General features: G+C 47.0%; 1 protein-coding gene across 6 annotated transcripts in view; it reads right to left on the reverse strand.

Moving 5' to 3' along the window:
* The window catches only part of Kiaa1211l (KIAA1211 like), a 125,212-nt gene that overhangs the window by 18,754 nt on the left and 88,143 nt on the right, over window positions 1-18,315 (reverse strand). For 3 of the 6 annotated variants that reach the window (XM_026785774.1, XM_013351087.2, XM_026785770.1), the window contains exons 3-7: window positions 14,523-14,691; window positions 8,120-8,255; window positions 7,594-7,755; window positions 5,002-5,211; window positions 80-748 (exon numbers count right to left, since the gene is read on the reverse strand). In XM_026785774.1, the coding sequence (XP_026641575.1) occupies window positions 80-748; window positions 5,002-5,211; window positions 7,594-7,755; window positions 8,120-8,255; window positions 14,523-14,691 (1,346 nt within the window). Of the gene's footprint in view, window positions 1-2; window positions 749-5,001; window positions 5,212-7,593; window positions 7,756-8,119; window positions 8,256-14,522; window positions 14,692-18,315 lie in introns of all 6 variants that reach the window. The other 3 variants (XM_026785772.1, XM_026785771.1, XM_005359941.3) reach the window with 3 other exon arrangements.

Raw genomic sequence — 18,315 nt, forward strand, 5'->3', positions numbered from 1 at the left:
TGGGAGGTGCCACATCTCCCTTGGAAGGTGACATGTCTCTCTCTGGGGGTGCTATGTCTCTCTCTGGAGGTTTCACGATCCTCTTGGGAGGTGCCATGTCACTCCTGGAAGGTGACATGTCTCTCTTGGGAGGTGCCATGACTTGTGTTGTGTCTCCCTCAGGGGGTGTTATGTCCTCTTTGGAAGGTACGGTCTCCCCTTCAGGAAGTGCTGTAATGTCCTCAGGTGCCACCGAGTCCTTGGGAGGTGCTATGCCTCCGTCAGGGACGTCAGTAGACAGTGGAGTTTCCACATCTCCAGAATCACAAAAAACCTCCTCAGACATGCTTTCCACTAGGGGACACAGGCCTCCAGAGGACAGTTCTTCCTTCTGGATTTCACTGTGGGGAATATGGTACGGAGAATCTTGTGGCAGAGATGGGGTCTCCGGGCGCGGAACTGAGACTGCCATGGGCTCAGTGAGCTCTGGCGTAGCCTGATGGCTTGAGGGCTCATCTCCAGGAGAGTTTCCCTCCTCCATGCTGCCACTGACGGCTGCACTGTGCTGTAGGCGAGCCCGTCTAGCACAGGCCCCTCCAGGCAGCAGCAAGGTTGCAGGTCCCCCAAGCTCAGGCCTTCTGCCCAGCATCAAATCCCAGTGCCCGGAGCTGGGGTCCACTTCTGTGTTGACCCGGAGCAGTGGTTTCTTTTCATGTTCTTCCTCCTCCAGGGTCCATGACAGGTCACTCAGAGATTCGGACTGTGCCCTCTAAGAGAAACAGAGGTGAGAGACATCAACACTGCAGCGAATATTAGAGCCCATCGCTTCTTGGCTTCCTCTAGGACTAAACATGGTTTAGGAAACACAGTAGCTCTCAAAGACTAATGTTGAAATTGATGTCCGCGCAGATATCTTCAGCTGCCCTTATGAGTTCGCATGGAACCTTGGTTCATAAACTCAACAGTTCCATGGCAGCCAGGCCCTCAACATAAATGGAGCTCATGCAGCCAGATAGGTTATCACACACCTTTAATCCTAGCCCTAGGGAGGCAGAGACAGGGGGATCTCAATGAGTTTGAGGTCAACTAGCCTGGTCTATATATGGAGTTCTAAACCGGTTAGATCTATACAGTGAGATCTCCCTCACCAAATATAACATAGCTCATTTGTCCAAGCCACAAAACAAATGGTGCCTGCCTGCCTGCCTGGAGCCAAACAGAGGGGCTGGGACCAAGATAGACAACTGCCTGCTTTGTGTTCTTCATTAATTTCATTAACTCTAGACTGATCTGAGTGAGGAACGGTTGCCTTTGTCTTTTCGTACTTGGAGATCCATGGGTCCAAAGGCATGGAAACTCTGGTCAAGATGGAACTAACTGGCTGTTAATAAGAATCCCAGGAAACCAGGCAGTCTCTGGTCCTGGGCTGCGACACCAAGTCATCAGACAGCATTGCTCTCCAGGGTTGTGCCTTCATTGCAAAGTCAGATGTTTTTCTTAAAAAGTTATTTGTATCAGGTCAAACATGATGACTGTGAACCACAGAATAAAATCCAAACAGCCTTACACTCAAGTCAAGCCAGAGCACTGTGCCAGATGCTCTGGACCTCCAGGACATTCTGCTAGCACCTGCTGACTCCCTTTTACATCCTGCAGATAATCTGCCTAAGCTAATGATGTCTTCTTCTCTGGCTCGCTAATGCACTTGGTAGCCTACACTGCCTTGTGGCATCGTTTTTTTCTTCTGAAAGGCCTCTGGAGCTTAGATGCTGGCCTGGCTTCCGCTTTCTTATCAGGCACTCAATTCCTCCCCTCGGGAAGAAAATGAAAATCAAGGCAGACACAGGTCTTGGGAAAGCAAGATGTGAAAATGATTCCAAGGGTAAGTGTCCTGCGGTCGATGATTGTAAAATGTTCGTGATATCAAAACTGGGGAATCATTCAGGTTGTTGCATTAAACAGTGCTCCGTCTTGTTTTCTAAGGTAGGGAATGTAACCTTGAGTGTGTTAGAGTTGCTGATAATTTTATTTTTATCTTTGTGATTCTGGGGATCAAATCCAGGGCCTTGTGCAGCAAGGGAAGCTAACCCCAAGCTACATCCCCGACTGTTATTTTAACAGTTTCCAGCTGGCATCTGCTTGCTAAAGATCACCAAGAGTCTGGGATGTTTGTGGCTATACCTAAGCTAATTTTTGCCAAAATGCACAATTTTCTTCTTTTGGATTTCAAAAGAAGTTGAAGATTCTTTTGAAATACAAGATTCTTGCCAAAAGCTTCAGGTTCTTGACTTGCTTATGCCACTGGCCTTTTGCCACTATAGGAAATTATTGATATCGAGCAAGGGCTCAGTAGGACATGGATCATGATTGGAAACCATCTATCACAGAACCCAGATCAATCCAGCTGGAATCCAGTCTGGCTAGCGCACCTTCCATCCAAGCTACTGGCAGCTACAGGAGGTGACCGTGGGGGGATGTGGTCATATGAAGACTGGCATGGGGGTGGACTGTCCAGAGGTGGGAATCAGATCCTGAGTAGAGCCCAAACAGTGGAAAATCAGCTTCTACATAGTCTAGAACCTCTGGCTATCTGCATCAAGGAGGAATTCAGCCTCCCCATCACTGCCAGGGTACACTGTGCCTACTCCATCCAGGCAACCTCATTGGCATTTCCTCCTCTGGGGTTTCACAGCGGTTTGGCACTCTGGAAACATTCCGAGGAAAGAGAAATGTTCAGCCTACACCAAGATGAAGAGTCAATGGAGGCTAGCAGTATACCTGTGTCTCCCAGCCAGGAGGCAAGCTCTATGGTGCAGTTTCTGTAATCCCTGGGCAGACGCCCCTGCCAACCCATGAGCGGCACAGGGGGCTGAGAGGAGGAGGCATTGGTCTCTGTGTGAACTCTGGGTCATGCATTTGACAGCTCTTTCAGCCACCAGGCAGGAACTAGTCATCCAGTCTCAGTGTTCCTATTGAAATGGAGGTGACAATATTTCCTATCCCTGGCGCTGCCTGGCTAGGCCTGAGGAATGAGCGGTGTAAGGTGTAATCCTTTACAGGCATTCTGCTCCAGGTACATTTAGAACCATGCCCAGAGCCTGGTTCTGTTAGCATGTGCGATAGGGTGGAACACTTAAGCAATAGCCAGCAACTGTTCCTCCCAAGTGTCTGCTGAGGTAGAAGCTGAGGGGCTCGGCCAAATATGTTTCAGCCTTGTAACAAACATCAGTCTTGATAGCCAAGGTTTCACTGTGCTAAATGGAGGTATTTTTCCTTTTAATAATAACACTGTTTATTCTTTTTTTCCTTGTTTTGTCTTTTTCATTTGTATGTGTATTTGCATGTGCGGGGCCTGCCCATGTATATATCCATGTTTGTGCATATGTGGGTATATTGTATGGATGCATATGTATACAGGTGCCTATGACTGTGATGTCTGGAATCATCCTCAATCCATCTTCTACCTTGCTTATTGAGGCAGAGTCCCTCAGTCAAATCCAGAGCTCACTGATACGGTGAGTTTCATAAGCCAGCTTGCTCTGGGCTAGAATTACCAAGGCACGGCCGTGTACCCACAGTGTCATTTACTCGGGTTTTGGGGATCTGAACTCTGATCCTTATACTTGCATGACAACTACTGAGCCATCTCTCTAGCCCCTTCCCTCCCTCTGGCTCTACAGTTTATCAGATTCAGATCCTTAATACCACGGAGTGGAGAATGTACGCCCTGGTGACACAGCTGAGAATACCCTACAGCATGGATTAGTGAGGGCTCTGAGGACGCCTATGGGTTGGGGCTTGGGGGAGAGAGAGAAAGACCCACATGCTATGGGGTATCAAAGGAGAGGGGAACGTAGGCTGTGGAGTGGAGCCCAAAGAACCACCAGGTCTCTATAGAAGTGCCCTGTGGCTAATCGGCGGCTGAAGGGGCATTATGTGGCCTCTTCCCATCACTGGAGTAAGAGAGCATCTGAGATCCTGTTCTGGGCATGAGGAAGGCCTCTGTGGGAAGCAGAACCTCAGGACCCAGGTTGTGGATACTGATGGGCAGACACCGCCAGCTCAGCTCCTGAAGTGAACAGCGAGGCAGTGGTGACCACTAGAAGAAGAGTGTAGATATCTCTGAGAACTTGAGAGAATCGAGCAGGGAAGGGGAAAGGGGAAGGGAGAAATAAGGAGTTTAAGTTAGGATCAACTGTCTTCCCATGTTTTTCCCAGGCTGACTGACAACAGATTTTTTGTTGTAGCTATTTTACAAAACGGTATTCTAGGATGAAGGCAAGTTTAAAACTAAAGAGAGTTGCAGCAATGTTGCGGGGTGGAGAGGGCCGCAAGAGGAGGTGCTACTTATACGATTCTACATGAGTTCTAGCAGGGTCTGGAGTTCCCAGTTCATCAGGTTCCCAGAGCATGTGGGCCTAGCTACTCATCGGACACACAGAATGGATCCAAATGCCCTGGTTTCCAGGTCTCCCCTGCATCTTCTTCTACTACTGATTCCTAAAAAGTTCACCCTGTCAGTCTGTGTTTTCAGAGCACCTCCCACATTCTAAACAGAAAACTCACTGCCTTCAGGAAGTCCCTGAAACCCAAGTGGGCCCTGCTGTTTATGTCTCCAGCTGGTATGTCTAGCTTGTCATGAAGTCTTCAACACCTACATTTGTGAGTCCATCTCCTGGGCCATGCTTGCTCCACCCCTTGCCCTCTGGCCCTTTCCTTGTCTAAGTCCTGTCCCGATAACAGAAATCCAGGAATGGGGAGTGTCAGGCTTGGCCTAGGACACTGTGAATTCTTGGTGTTTGCAGAATGAATAAATGCATGTAAGTATTGATATCTAAATAGGGTGTTTATGCAAGAGAGAGATGCCCGATTCAAGGTGCAAAAGATGAGCAAGACTAGCGTCTCCCATGTGGTTTTATCCACCAGGAGGTGTTCAAACGGGCTGTGTGGCTAGGCAGTGGGTGGGACTGTCCTGTCTGCCCATCCCATCCCACCCCTACAAGGAGGAGGAAGGGCAATTACCGAAGACAGGCGCCTCATTTTACTTGATCGCTGGTTGCGGGGCTTAACCAGGAGCTTGTGTTTAGCTGCAGAGTTGTCCAGGCAGGAGGAGGACTCAGGAGGGTGGCTGAAGTCAGCCACAGGTGCCAGGCTGCCATCCAAGGTCCGAGAGGAGACGGTGGCATCACTCGTGTGGTCAGGAGACTGTGGCCGTGATGAGGACACTAAGATCTTCATGGTACAAGGAACAAACACACCAACATTAATTTAGTGACAAAGGGAGGAGACCGCTGTCCTACCAACTTCTGTGCTATCTTTGGACTATACCTGGGAAAAAATATTTTCAATTGGCTTTTGACAGAGAATGTTTTAAAATGTCCCTTTAGAGCAAATGGCTGGGAGTTCAAAGGCTGGGGGCCAACCCCAAGGCCCTGTGAACAGGGTTCTTTAACAGGGAGACTTTCCATAATAACTTTCACCAGCAAAATAGACTAGCCCAGTGTTCCCAGGGGTGGAGGAACCTGCCACTTTCATTGAGCTGGGAATGTGGCCCAGCAGTGAGCTCTCAGGGGTGCAGGTCACAGGAAGCGCTGAGCCCCCTGCGCAGCCTTTCTTCTGGTGCTTTCTTTGTTCATTCAAAAGGGTCTCTGCAACCTCTAGGGGAGCCTGGCTTCCAGCTACCTGTAGCTAAGCTACAGATGTGTTACTAGTTTACACCTCAGCGGGGAGGAACTGACAGTTAGCAATGAGCAAATGAATTGCCAAGGGGGGAAGGGGCCTCTGGCAGCCACATGGAAGAACGAAACACCTGCCCCACTGAATACAGGGAGCCCCACTCCACTGAATACAGCAAGCCCCTTCTTGGAGTGCTGACTATCCTGCAAAGGTGTGTATCACAACAAAGCAGACACTATAACACATGCAGGCCAGATGAGGAGCAAGGCACACAGCAAGAATCTCTGTGTTGGGCTTTAAGAACAACCCTGGCACCTTTAAGAAAAGCAAGCAAACATAGATAAATGAAAACAAAACCTGCCCGTTCTTATTGGAGCACTGGACTGAATATTAGAGCTAAGTTTACATTTTTGGTTTGTTTGTTGAGATAAGGTCTCTCAATATAGCGCTGACTGTATTGGAATTCAATATACAGGTCAGGATGGCTTTGAATTTACTAAGATCTGAATGCTTCTGCCTCTCAAGTGCTGGGATTAAAGTTATACATCACCATTCCCAAATTTTGGTTTCCTACGATGATAGTAGACTGGATATACTATCTAATAACAGATGGAAACCTCAGAAATCTTTTTAAAATATAGTAATTTTTAAAATATAGTATTTATTGAAATATAGTAATAAAAAAGTAATAACCAGAGGAGTCAAAGATGAGTCAGTACCAGGTCCCCCCCAACAGGAATCTCCTCAGCACAGAGCCCGGCACACACAGCCTTATTTACACTGGAAAAGGGACAATGGGATCGCACACAGAAAGTGTTTTAATGCGTTCTCAGGTGCAGCTTTAACTCACTGAACAAGGCAACAGGACAGACCGCCTTCTTATCACCTAGCCGTGTCTGAAGTTGTAGAGCAGGTGTGGGCAGCCTACTGTTTCTAGACCCAACTCTCACTGTGAGCAGGGATATGTTCACCCTGAAGCCAAGTTCTGGGAGTGATTCTTCTGGGCAGTTCCATAGCAGTTCCCAACCCTAGAGATGACTTAAAACCAGGTACATCACAGTTCTGACTTTTCCTCAGTAATATTCTGGGAGCTCACAACTACAAAAAATAACCAGCACACGTGGGGGAAAGAGGGAGGAGGAACATCTGTGTCCCAGAGTCAAGTGGTTACTGAATACAATTCCAAGCAACCCGGAGGTGAAACTCTATAGTTTCACTGTAAGCCATGCCCTGGCCAGGGTTGAATGTGATCCAAATAAGTCCAAGACAGATGTGCTGCGCAGCTATCAAACATGAACTCTGCTCTTTATTTGTTTCTCATGGGTCAATATAATTTGGATCATTCCAATTCTTTCTGCCCTCAGCAAGAAGGCTTATTAATATTGGGAAAATGGCCATCTGTTTTAATCATTTGTATATGAATATCTTATACGGATATTAATGTTCTTATCACAAACAAAAAAACTCATGGCATCACGAGTGTGTTGGGGTGTTTATTCATGAGAGGGAAGGCTGTGTTTAGAATTACTTCTCCAGTGACTGCAGTCAGACCCTGCTGGTCAAACGTCACGGGTTGCCTTGTTTCCCAGAGGGCCCCATGGGATTTGCCCAAACCAACAGGTTCCTTCACTTATGACTGGGGCATAGAGCTGAGTGCTACTAAGTGTTTACTGTTCACTTCGCCAATGTCACAATAGCAGGGAGACACACAAGCAGCTAGTTTCCTTTGCACAAGTATTCTGGATCTGGCCATCTGCTCAGACAAGACAAGGCACAGAGCAGATGGCATCAGAGTGACCACCCAACCACACAAAATGATAGTGCGCAGCCTCTCTCGTTCGTGGAGAGATTGCAGGAGGCACGGAGGGCCTCCAGAGTTCTAGCAATGCTTAGCGGCAGATGTGGACGGAAACGTTCGAGGGTACACACTGCACTTGCCTTTATAGTCGTGCCTGGACCCGCGTCATGCAGCAGGGACATCTCTGGGGGGCTCCGGGGTAGTCCGTCATCCTCGGAGCTTATACCAGTTTCCTCCGCCCTCTTGATAGGAATGCCTCCTGGAGGCGGTGGCCCCATTTTCACGTTACATTGTATCTTTAACTAGATTGAAGGAACAGCAGCCAGCCTTAGTATTTTCACCAATAACAAGCCTTCCTGCCTTCCTGCCCCGATTCATTCATTCAGGAAATACTTTCAGCCACCCTTGCACGCTGCAGAGGGCTGACCTGAATGAGTGCCTGCCCACATTTTCCTCACTGCTGTGCTGTCCTTATTCCTTAGGCAGTCACATCCCAGCAGGGCATCCCTCGTAATGGGGCTCACTTGCCTGTCCGAGGAGAACTGTGAAGACCGGCAACTCCACTTTCAATTGTATCGAATTGTTAAATTGAAATCCCTTAGAAACTTCTGGATTGACACTGGACAGACACCCAAGTGACAGTGACGGTGCCAAGCAAATACTTACCTGCAAAGCCTTGATCCGGTCACACACATTTTCTTGGGAAAACACCCGCACAGGCCGAGCAGGGTCCTGTCCCGATTCAGGAAAGAAAATACTGTCGTGTGAGAGGGCACGGTTGCCTAGAGTGCCCCTGGACTCCCTAGGAGAAAAAGAGTCCCTGTGAGCTTTTGCCCACCTCCATCAGTCCCCGATCTTAGGGAATGAGATTGAAAAAGAGGGTGCATAAGTGACATATTCTCCCAGCCCTTTGTCATGCACAGTCACTGTCAAACACTCGACAGAGCATTCTACAGAAGGGCATTCCCCGAAGATAGCTGAAGGCTGTGGGAGATTTTTGTTTTTAATTAGTGGAAAAAACAAAGTTTGATGAAGTGTGAGGTCCAAGACTGCAAAACTTAAGAGAGGGAAGGTTGATGCTGGCTGGGACTCTGTCCCAAATGTCCTGGGAGGGAGAGGTTATGAACTGTGGGCTAAGCTAATGGGCAGCCCCACCATGCGCTGGAGGCTGTTGGCACGGCAGCATCTCCCCAAGATGGTTCGGATCACACACCTCTGGCCCATTTGAAGCAAGAAGTGCAAGTCTGCAGAGACAGCCCTGTTTGCTGCCCCGGCACGGTTTGTGCACCCTACCACTGCACTTGTGACCCGAAGCATGGAAGCCCGGCTCCAACCCCAAGAACCTGATTTGGAACTGAAATCACAGGACAGTCATAAAATGCTCTCAGAGGATGTGGGAATTAGCTGTCAGACTTTCCTAGTCTCCCAAATAATAGGTGGAAGGAGATGACTGAGGCTGTTGGTGAAGGAAGGAAAGCCGCCTCTGGATGCACGGGAGCCCCACCCTGCCCTCCTTGGGCATCCTGTCCTCTATGGGACACTGGGGACTCTGAGGTGTGGCCCATTCCCCTGCAGCATATCCAGCTGCATTAGTAGTACTGTGTGTGAGCAGTACACAGACACACACACACACACACACACACACACACACACACACACACACACGGATGCATGCACGAGGAAAGTGCTCTTTTATTGAGCACCTGGCTCAAAGGTGTTTCCTTTCTAGGCTGCAATAGCAAGCTTGCAAGTGGAAATCCAGAGTTCCCAGATGGGGTATCTTCACAGGCACTTAGAAGGTCTCAGCTCAGAGAGCACAAACTAACAGCAACTCCCAGCACTAAGGCCAGACACACACCTAGATTTACTCCCTACAGTCAACAGCCTGTTTCTAGGCCACCCCCTAGAAATCTTAACTACCAGCCAAACACCTCTGGTCCAGATATAGCTAGGAATAGAGGCAGCAGGAAGAGGCCACCGGCACAGGGGAAAAAAACCTCAAGAGGCCACGGGCACATGGTCATTTATTATTGCAATGTCTATACAATGGGAAACAACATGTATGTCCTTCAGTAGGTGACAAAACAAATGAGCTACAGTCTGTCTGATGAAGGGCTGGGTGACTGAGAGGGTGAGATCTCTGAACTGGCATGGGCTTACTAAAGGACACCAAATGAAAACAGGACATGCTGTGGGATGATGCTCTGGTACACTGTAAAGATTTGTCACTCATATTGGTTTAATAAAATGCTGACTGGCCAGTAGCCGGGCAGGAAGTATAGGCTGGGCAACCAGACTAAGAGAATTCTGGGAAGAGAAAAGGCAGAGAGCCAGTCACCAGCCAGATGAGAATGCCTTAGTGAGAAAAGGTGCCAAGTCACGTGGCCAAACATAGACAAGAATTATGGGTTAATTTAAGTTGTAAGAGCTAGTTAATAATAATCCTAAGCTAATAAACCAAACAGTTTATAATTAATACAAGCCTCTGTGTGTTTCTTTGGGACTGAACAGGTGTGGGACTGGGAGAGACAGAAACTTCCATCTACTAGAACACATGAGACTGAAGTGTGTGGTACATCAGCTGTGTTTGAGAGGAGGGTGGGTATATATTCAAATATGTGTTGAGCATGTTCACGTGCCTACTAATAATTTTTAAAATAAAAAATGGTACATGGAAGATACACAGGAGTGGTTTCTTTAAGTGGGAAGAAAAGAACTAGATAGGGAAACAGGGTCAAAGGTAACAACATTTTCACTTTTGTCTTTGGAACTATTTAATGTGTTACACAACAAGACACAAAATCAATTAAAAAGGGAAGTCTCTAAGACTAGGAAAACAAAACAAAAACAAAAGAAGCCTAATTTTATGGCAGACATGATGGCACATGCTTGTAGTTCCAGCACTGGGGAGGCAGAGGCAGGAGGGTCCTGATAGAGAAGGGGAAAAAGAATATTGTTGCCATAGGAGGAAAACAATAATTTTGCTGAATTCCATGTTTTTCAGTATAACAGAAGACAGAATACAAAGAAAAAAAAAGTAAGAAAGTTCATCTTTCCTGGAATTGTGTCAGTGAGTGAATTGCTCAAAATTCTCTTAAAAATAAACCCATTTCCTACTTCAACCCATGAGAGGCCTAGAAGCCATGGTAGCCAACTAGCAATCATGACCACTGAATCATGACCACAATGTGCTCTCTGAGACAACCTCACCTTAAAAGGAAGGAAACAAAGCTTGCAAAAAAGATCCAAGCCAGGAAATATCCAGCATCAGCCTGGAATGGCTCACTGCATAGGAAAGCAAGGGACCTCTCGAAGATGGCTGGGTTCAGGACCAAAAGAGCCAGAGAGCTCAGCACTTCCCATTAGGGAAGTGACCCTTGATAGCCCAGCATGACACAATGAGTAAAGATTGCTATGGATCAAATCAAATCAAATATATTCAAAGTCAGTGTGTTTGGAGTTGATAAGTGGCTCAGCTGGTAGAGTGCTTGGGTTCAGCCTGCAGTACCACATAAAAATGGTTGTGGTGGCATACATCTATAATCCCAGGGTGCTGAAGATGGAGGGAAGAAAAAAAAGTTCAGGTGGTCCTTGGTTACATGATGAATTTGAGGCCAGTCTGGGTTACTGCTGGGGACTGCGAACCACCAGACCCTGAATTTCTTGTAAACAACTTGTTTTCCTCTGCTCTGAGCAGCCTGCAGCTGCTCTGAGCCCGAGACCCTGATGGTAGGGGAGTGGGTTCTGATGAGTCTGCAGCTGAAAGAGCCTGAGAGCTGGGGCGTGGCCAGAGCCCTACATAAGCTGCCCCTGAGCACAAAAAAGTGGGCATTCTTGTATCGAGGATGACCCGTGTCCCGCATCTCTGTCTGTCTGTCTGTCTTTCTGTCTTTCTGTCTGTCTGTCTGTCTGTCTGTCTGTCTGTGTGGATGTGTTTTAAGTCTCCCGCTTAGTTCCTGGCTCGCAAACCGTCCTGTAGTGCAGGCTCCACAGGTTACATGCAATTCTGTCTAAAGAAAATAAATAAATATTAAGAAAAACAGACTGTGTTCATAATGATTCTTTAGTGAGGGGAAAGCCTAATTTTCAGGTCACTGTTAGAATGTGTGAAGGTGTCAGGTACTACTCCAGGAGTGGAGCAAACAAGCATCATTCTGTTTTCCCTGAATAGATTGTAATTTAGGCTATCATGAAGTTGACGACGAAAAGCTATTTTCTTATATTTATTTAATTTATACATATACGAGGGTTTGCCTAGATATATGTACAACACATGCCTGCCTGGTGCCTGTGGAGGTCAGAAAAGGACATCGATCTTCTGGAACTGAAGTTACAGATGGTTGTGAGCCACCATGGAGGTGCTGGGCACTAAACCCAGATCCTCTGCAAGAGTAGCAGCTACTCAACTGCTGAGCCACCGCTCCAGCCCCTGACACAGGATAGTTCTTCACAGAAGAAGCTAGCAAAATGCAAAATGAATGTAGAAACAGAAATGCTCCAGTTTCGCAGAGGAAATGAACTGTCTACCACACTGTGAAGAGCATCAGGTGAGGGCTGGTCTAGTATCGACATTGACTACCAAGGATCCAGAGGTCAACTGGATCCACATCAGTGGATTGGAGATGCTCAAAGTGTATGGGCCTCTTGATACATCAGGGGCAGCCCAAGCTCAGCATGCCTCTAGAGCAGTGGTTCTCAGCTTCCTAATGCTGCACCCCTTTCATACAGTTCCTTATGTTGTCGCGACCCCACAACCATAACGCTATTTTTGTTGCTGCTTCATAACTGTACATTTCACTACTGTTATGAATCGTAATGTAAATATCTGGTATGCAGGACAACTGATGTGTGACCCCGAAGGGTCATGACCCACAGGTTGAGAAATGCTACTCTAGATCAACTTGAGTTTCTACAGAATTAGAAGAACACAGGCTGTAGCCCAGAGGGACGGAGAGCAGATGCAGAGAACAGCACGTCCTGTAGGCAAAAGGACCCAGAGGGGGCTGTCACCAATGAAGCCAGCACCAAGACACCCAGCACAATAGGCTGCTCTTGGCCTCGTAAAATTTGCTGCAGAGGCTGGTGGCTGATTCTCAGAGAGACTAAGAAAGGGTTTCTTCCTCAGTGCTGACCTTGATAATGTCATTGTTCTTTCCAGGACCTCATTGTAGCCCATCTCTAGTTACCTTTAAAGTTTTCTTTTATCTTTAATTTTGTATGAGGGTGTGGAGGGGTGCACGTGAGTACAGGTGCCTGTAAGGACTGGTAGCTGCCCATGAAGGCCAGAGGGGTTGAGTCTCCTGGAGCTAGAGTTAGGCAGCTGTGTGCTACCTGCTGAAGGTGCTGAGAACCCAACTCAGGTCTTCTGTGTAAGTCCCATGCAATCTTAACTATCAGCCTCCATCTTTCCTTTCTTATTAACGAATGCCAATCATGTTCCTACCAGGTGCTAGCAGTCACAGACAGATATCAATGACCCTGTTCCCATGTTCCCTGGGTTTCTGTGAGCAGCATTGCCCATGGCTATGCTCCTGTTTGAGGCTGGATGGATCACTCCCAGGCTTGTTTCTGAACACCGGGAAGTGTGGGTGGGGGTGGGCATTAGAGTTCTCCTGGGGCTAGCCAGGACTGCCTTCCAGCACCTCCACAATTGTGCACAGTCTTACAAGGTACCCACGTGCCCATTCTGCTTCTAACTAGCTCTGGGAGGAGGAGGGGAGGGACTTCAAACTCTGATTTTCCATCTTCAGGCATCTAGTGCCACCAAGTGGCCAGTGTAATTTCTCCTCTTCAGAGAGGGGCTGCCCTGTCCCTGTCCCTGTCTCAGAAGCACCGCCATTCTCTCCGATATTTTATCCTGAAAGGAGGGTCGATGTTTAAAAGACGTTACAAGCTCTCTCTTCTCTTTTCTAGAGCTCAAAACATGACTGTGGGGGTAGTGGGGAGAGACAACATGGCTGCGTCGTGATGAAACACAAGTTAGAAAAATCAAAGTTTTGTCCACAAGGGCTGCCTGAATGTCGATCCCCAGTGTATCTGAATTGATTAAGCCCAGACAACCAGAAGCCACTTTTCCATCTGCTGGCCATGTTCTAGCGCATGCGCTCTTATTCGATCAGTCAGCGTTTGAGTTTAGAGGGATGAGTGCTCCCCACATTGTGCTCCAGGTCCTTGAGCATTCTTGGTTAAATTAAACCAGGGTCTGCATCCCAGTGCTGCCCTTTCTGCGTGTGGTACTAGACAGGCTCCCAGGTGGCTTGTGGCTGATTTTGCTCATTTCTGTGATGGTTCATAGCATCCCCTCATACAGCTACTGTGCACTTAAACATCTGTGGGGTGCAGGTTGGTGCACACACGCCACAGTGCCCAGCTGCACGTCAGAGGGCAACCTCAGGGGGTAGTCCTTGCCTTCCAACTTGTTTGAGACAGGTCCTGTTGTTGTTCACCACTGCGCCTAGGCCAGCTCACGCACAGGCTTCTGGGGATTCCTGTCTCTGTCTCCCACCTGGCTATGAAAGCTCTGGAATTAGAGACCTCATAGAACTATCTTCCCAGGCCTCACGGTGAACTTACAGGTTGTTTTTAGATTTTTAAAATTTGTTTTACACACATGAGGGATTTGCCTGCATGTATTTCTGTGTGCTACATGCGCAGGTCCAGCACCCTTAGAGGCACGGGATACCTCAGAATTAAGAGTTCCGGAGGGCTGTGAGTCATAATGTGGATGCTGAGAAACAAACCCCAGGCCTCTGCAAGAGCAACCGTGCTCTTCACCACCGAGCCATCTCTCCAGCCCCCATTACTCTGGACTTTTAAATACTCATAGCACCCAGTGGGTAGCAACTGCACAATCAGGTTTCCCCCACCGTCGTCCATCCCTGTGTTTGGAAAGCTAAGAAAGGCGCGTCCAGCATTGAGGAACTCCCTAAGGGGATCACCCAGGATGCAAGGAGGCACAGGAGCCTGCCAAGTTACCAAGGCACTGGAGTAAGAGTGATGGACGTCTCCTGGGCCCAGTGTCCCCTCCTCCTTGAGCCTCACAAGCCAGAAGCACACAGAGGCAACTTACTCCAGCTCATCTTCAGAGTCGTAGCCCACTGGCCCCGACTCAATGGCGATGACCTCGTTCTTGGCCTGACTCTGCTTCCAGGTGCTGTTTCCCGTGGATGAGGGCGATTCCTTTCTCTTCTTCTTCCCAAACAACTTCTTAAAAGTTTTAAACTTGGATTTTTTCTTTCCTATACAGACAAGAAAAAAAAAAAAAAGATCAGCGGGCATGTGTATTGGAGTGCAGGTGTGTGATGGGCCCAGGTGTCAAGAAAGCAAGGACTCAGTGACAGAGGCACATGACCTAGAAGGCCTGTGCCCCCCAAACACATATTGGTTTCTATCTTTCAAAAAAAATTAAAAGTTTGTGTGTATACATGTTTTTCCTGGGTGTATGTCTGTGTAACCATGACGAGAGCACCGGATTCCCCAGCAGTGGAGTTACAGATGGTTGTGAACTGCCATGTGGGCAATGGGATCCTTTGGAAAAGCAGTCAGTGCTCTTAACCGCGAGCCATCTCCCCAAACCCCTTGTTTTCCATCTTTAGGATCTCAGTAAATGAGCCAAGAACGCAGGAGCGTGAGCAAGGAATCAAACCCAAGCCAGCTTAATCTCACCTGATTCCATGTTCTTCGAGTTTCTGGAATAGCCATACCATTTCATACATAATGTACACACGGCAGATAAGGCAAAGGCTGGATGATAACCCAAGTTATTTTCTTAAGAAATACATTATTTTCCAAGGATATGTTTTATTTTTAAAATTGTGTGTGGGGGTGGCTGAGAAAGAGGAGCAAACCGTGGCTTTCCCTAGGTGAGAGGTTGCGTCCAGCCTGACCGCCTTAGCTGTCACCTTCATTCTTACCCACAGGGCCTATCAGACCCAGGAGCCCATGACGTCGCCAGGGCAATTCAGCCATGTTCACCACTTCCCTTCTGCGTATGTGTAAGACAGGAAAGCAAGGGGAAACTGAGTCAGAGAGCTCAAGCATGCTGTGTGACGTGGCAGAAGTTTGCAAATAAATAAGTTTACAAACGGAAGTGATTTAATGGTCAGTTAATGAGCTAATGGTCCCCTGGGAAGTTCACGTGACCTTGCCTTCACCTGAGATCCTGCCAGCAAGACTGGAGCAAACGTCTCTCCACAGTGGACAACTTCCTAATGGCAGTTTGTTTTAACATCCAGTGGAAACTTCCTTTCACACCATGAAATGTTTATCTTGGGTGCAGATGGTGCTCCGTCCAGAGTTTACATTGAAAGACTCTCAGGAGTTCTTTGCATTTGATAGGGACACCACCTGGCCTCCCGATAGTCAACAAATTATTAGGCGTCCCTGGAGACCTGGACAAATAAACGACCTAACACCCAGGTGTACTCAGTGGGGGAAGGAGGCGGCTACAAAGAGCAGAATGTAACAGCTGTGCCCTCTTCTGCCAACTGAAACGCCAGCTTCAGGCGACTTGGCACCCTCTTCTGGTCTCTGCAGGCATTGCGTGTGTACAGACGCCTGGATCAGTTTAACCACCTAAGCAGTTAATCAGCCATCTCGCTGGTTTTGATTTCTTCCTTTCCTAAGCATTATGAGCCAGCTTCTTAAACAGATGCAGGACTGATCACTTGCCTACTTCTCCACTCTTTTATGTTGTTTTACTTATCGAGGGATTTATCTGCGTCTCAAGATGTCAAAGCTACTGGCAAAAATGACACTCATATGGGTGGGTGTCCACAGGCTCTGAGGCCATGCCTCCTTTCTCATGCCCAGGGTTAACTATTTGTACCTCCTCCTCCTCCTTCTTCCTGGGTCAACTACACTGATGACTCCCGAAGAGTCAGGCTCTTCTAGGCCTCCAGCATGCTACGAGAGCCTTACCTGAGCAATATCCCCAGGTTCAGCCCTGCTATTTTATTTCTTTTAAAGGTTTGTTCGATTGAACACCTACAATTTTTTTAATCTTCCCTGCTTTGCTAATAAATACATTTCAGGAAACATTTCTCTCTAGATCTGTTAAGTTCTACACATTACAGAAGTTTGTGTTTTCATTATTACTTGGTTAGAAGTATTTTCTGGTTTCTGCGGCCATACCTTTTTAGATCTGTGAGTTTTACAAAAGGTGTGTCTTCATTTCCAAGCACTTGGCAATCCACTATCTCTTTGTTATGAATTTCACTGCAGTGAAATAATGTACTCTGAATTTTGTTCTGCTCAAATCTGTTGAGACTTACTTTATGGTGTGCTGTGGGACAATGGTCTGTACCCTGTCACTTGTATTTTAAATAAACGCTGATTGGCCAGTAGCCAGACAGGATGTATAGGCAGGGCAACCAGGCAAGAAGTAGAGGCGGGGTAGTAAAAACAGGAGAATTCTGGGAAGGGGAAAGCGTAGTCTGCAGTCATCACCCAGACACAGAGCAAGCAAGATGTGACTGCCTCGCCCAAAAAGGTACCAAACCACGTGGCTAACACAGACAAGTATAATAATATAATAGTACAATAATATAGTACAAGTTATAAGAGTAATAAGAAGCCTGAGCTACTAGGCCAATCAGTTTATAATTAATGTAGACCTCTGTGTGTTTTCTTTGGGACTTAACAACTGTGGGAAGCGGGCAGGACAGAAACCTCAGTCAATAATGGTGTACCACATTGACAGTTTCCATAGGCTTTCCACAGTACTCAAAAAACAATGCATTTTCTTCTCTGTTTTAAAGATGACAACTCAGACATGCCATTTTATTTTTGTTTTTATATTTTAAATCTTTACTATTTTTTTAAATAAATTCATCCTAACAGTTTCAGAGAGCAAGAGAAATGGTTTTATTTTTTTTTTTAAGCTGTCAATTTCTACTTCACAACTTTTAAGGGTGTATCTATCAGTGGCAAACTTAGGTCTTTGACAATATCTTTGTGTCTCCCTCAGTCCTGACACGCATCCTTCTCAGGACTGGACTTCCAGGTTGGTAGTTATTTTTTCTAACGAGCCACAGTTTTGTGGGTTCTACTGTGTTGTTAGGAAATTGGCCACCACTTTTCCTTTTGTTCCTGTGAAGGTAGCCCTCCCTTCCTTAGACTAATTGGTTTTCTAATTTGAACTTTGGCTTTCTACATTTTTTTCCCTTTGTATTTTTACTGCCCTTTAATTATCCCACCTAGGAGTCACTGGGTTTCTTGTATTTAATTGATTATTTTATTTTATTTTTTTTGAGACAGGGTTTCTCTGTAGCTTTGGAGCTCTTGTAGACCAGGCTGGCTATGAACTCACAGAGATTCACCGGCCTCTGCCTCCCAAGTGCTGGGATTAAAGGCATGTGCCACCACTGCCCAGCTCCATTAATTTAGTTTTATTTAGGTATGTTTGTACAAATGCAGTGCGTACAGAGGCCAGAAGAGGGTGCCAGATGGCCTGAAGCTGGAGTTTCAGGTGGCCTGGTTGGGAACCAAACTCAGGTCCTCTGCAAGAGTAGCAGGCAAATATTATTAAGCATTGAACCATCTCTCAGATTCCTCATGGGGCGTCTTAAATCTGTGGACAGGGCTATTGCTTTGTTGTTGTTTGATTTTTTTTAACAATCCTAGAAAATTCATGGGCATCATCTCCTCTCTGAGCCTGTGTGAATGCATGCCCCTGGCTGTCACTTAGGTGTGAATGCATGCCCCTGGCTGTCACTCAGGTGTGAATGAATGGTTCAGGCTATCACTTAGGTAAGAATGAATGCTTCAGGCTATCACTTAGGTGTGAATGCATGCTTTGAGCTATCACTTGGGTGTGAATGAATGTTTCAGGCTATCACTTAGGTGTGAATGAATGTTTCAGG

This window comes from Microtus ochrogaster, linkage group LG2 (genome assembly GCF_000317375.1).
Source record: "Microtus ochrogaster isolate Prairie Vole_2 linkage group LG2, MicOch1.0, whole genome shotgun sequence".
NCBI classification, from domain to species: Eukaryota; Metazoa; Chordata; class Mammalia; order Rodentia; family Cricetidae; genus Microtus; species Microtus ochrogaster.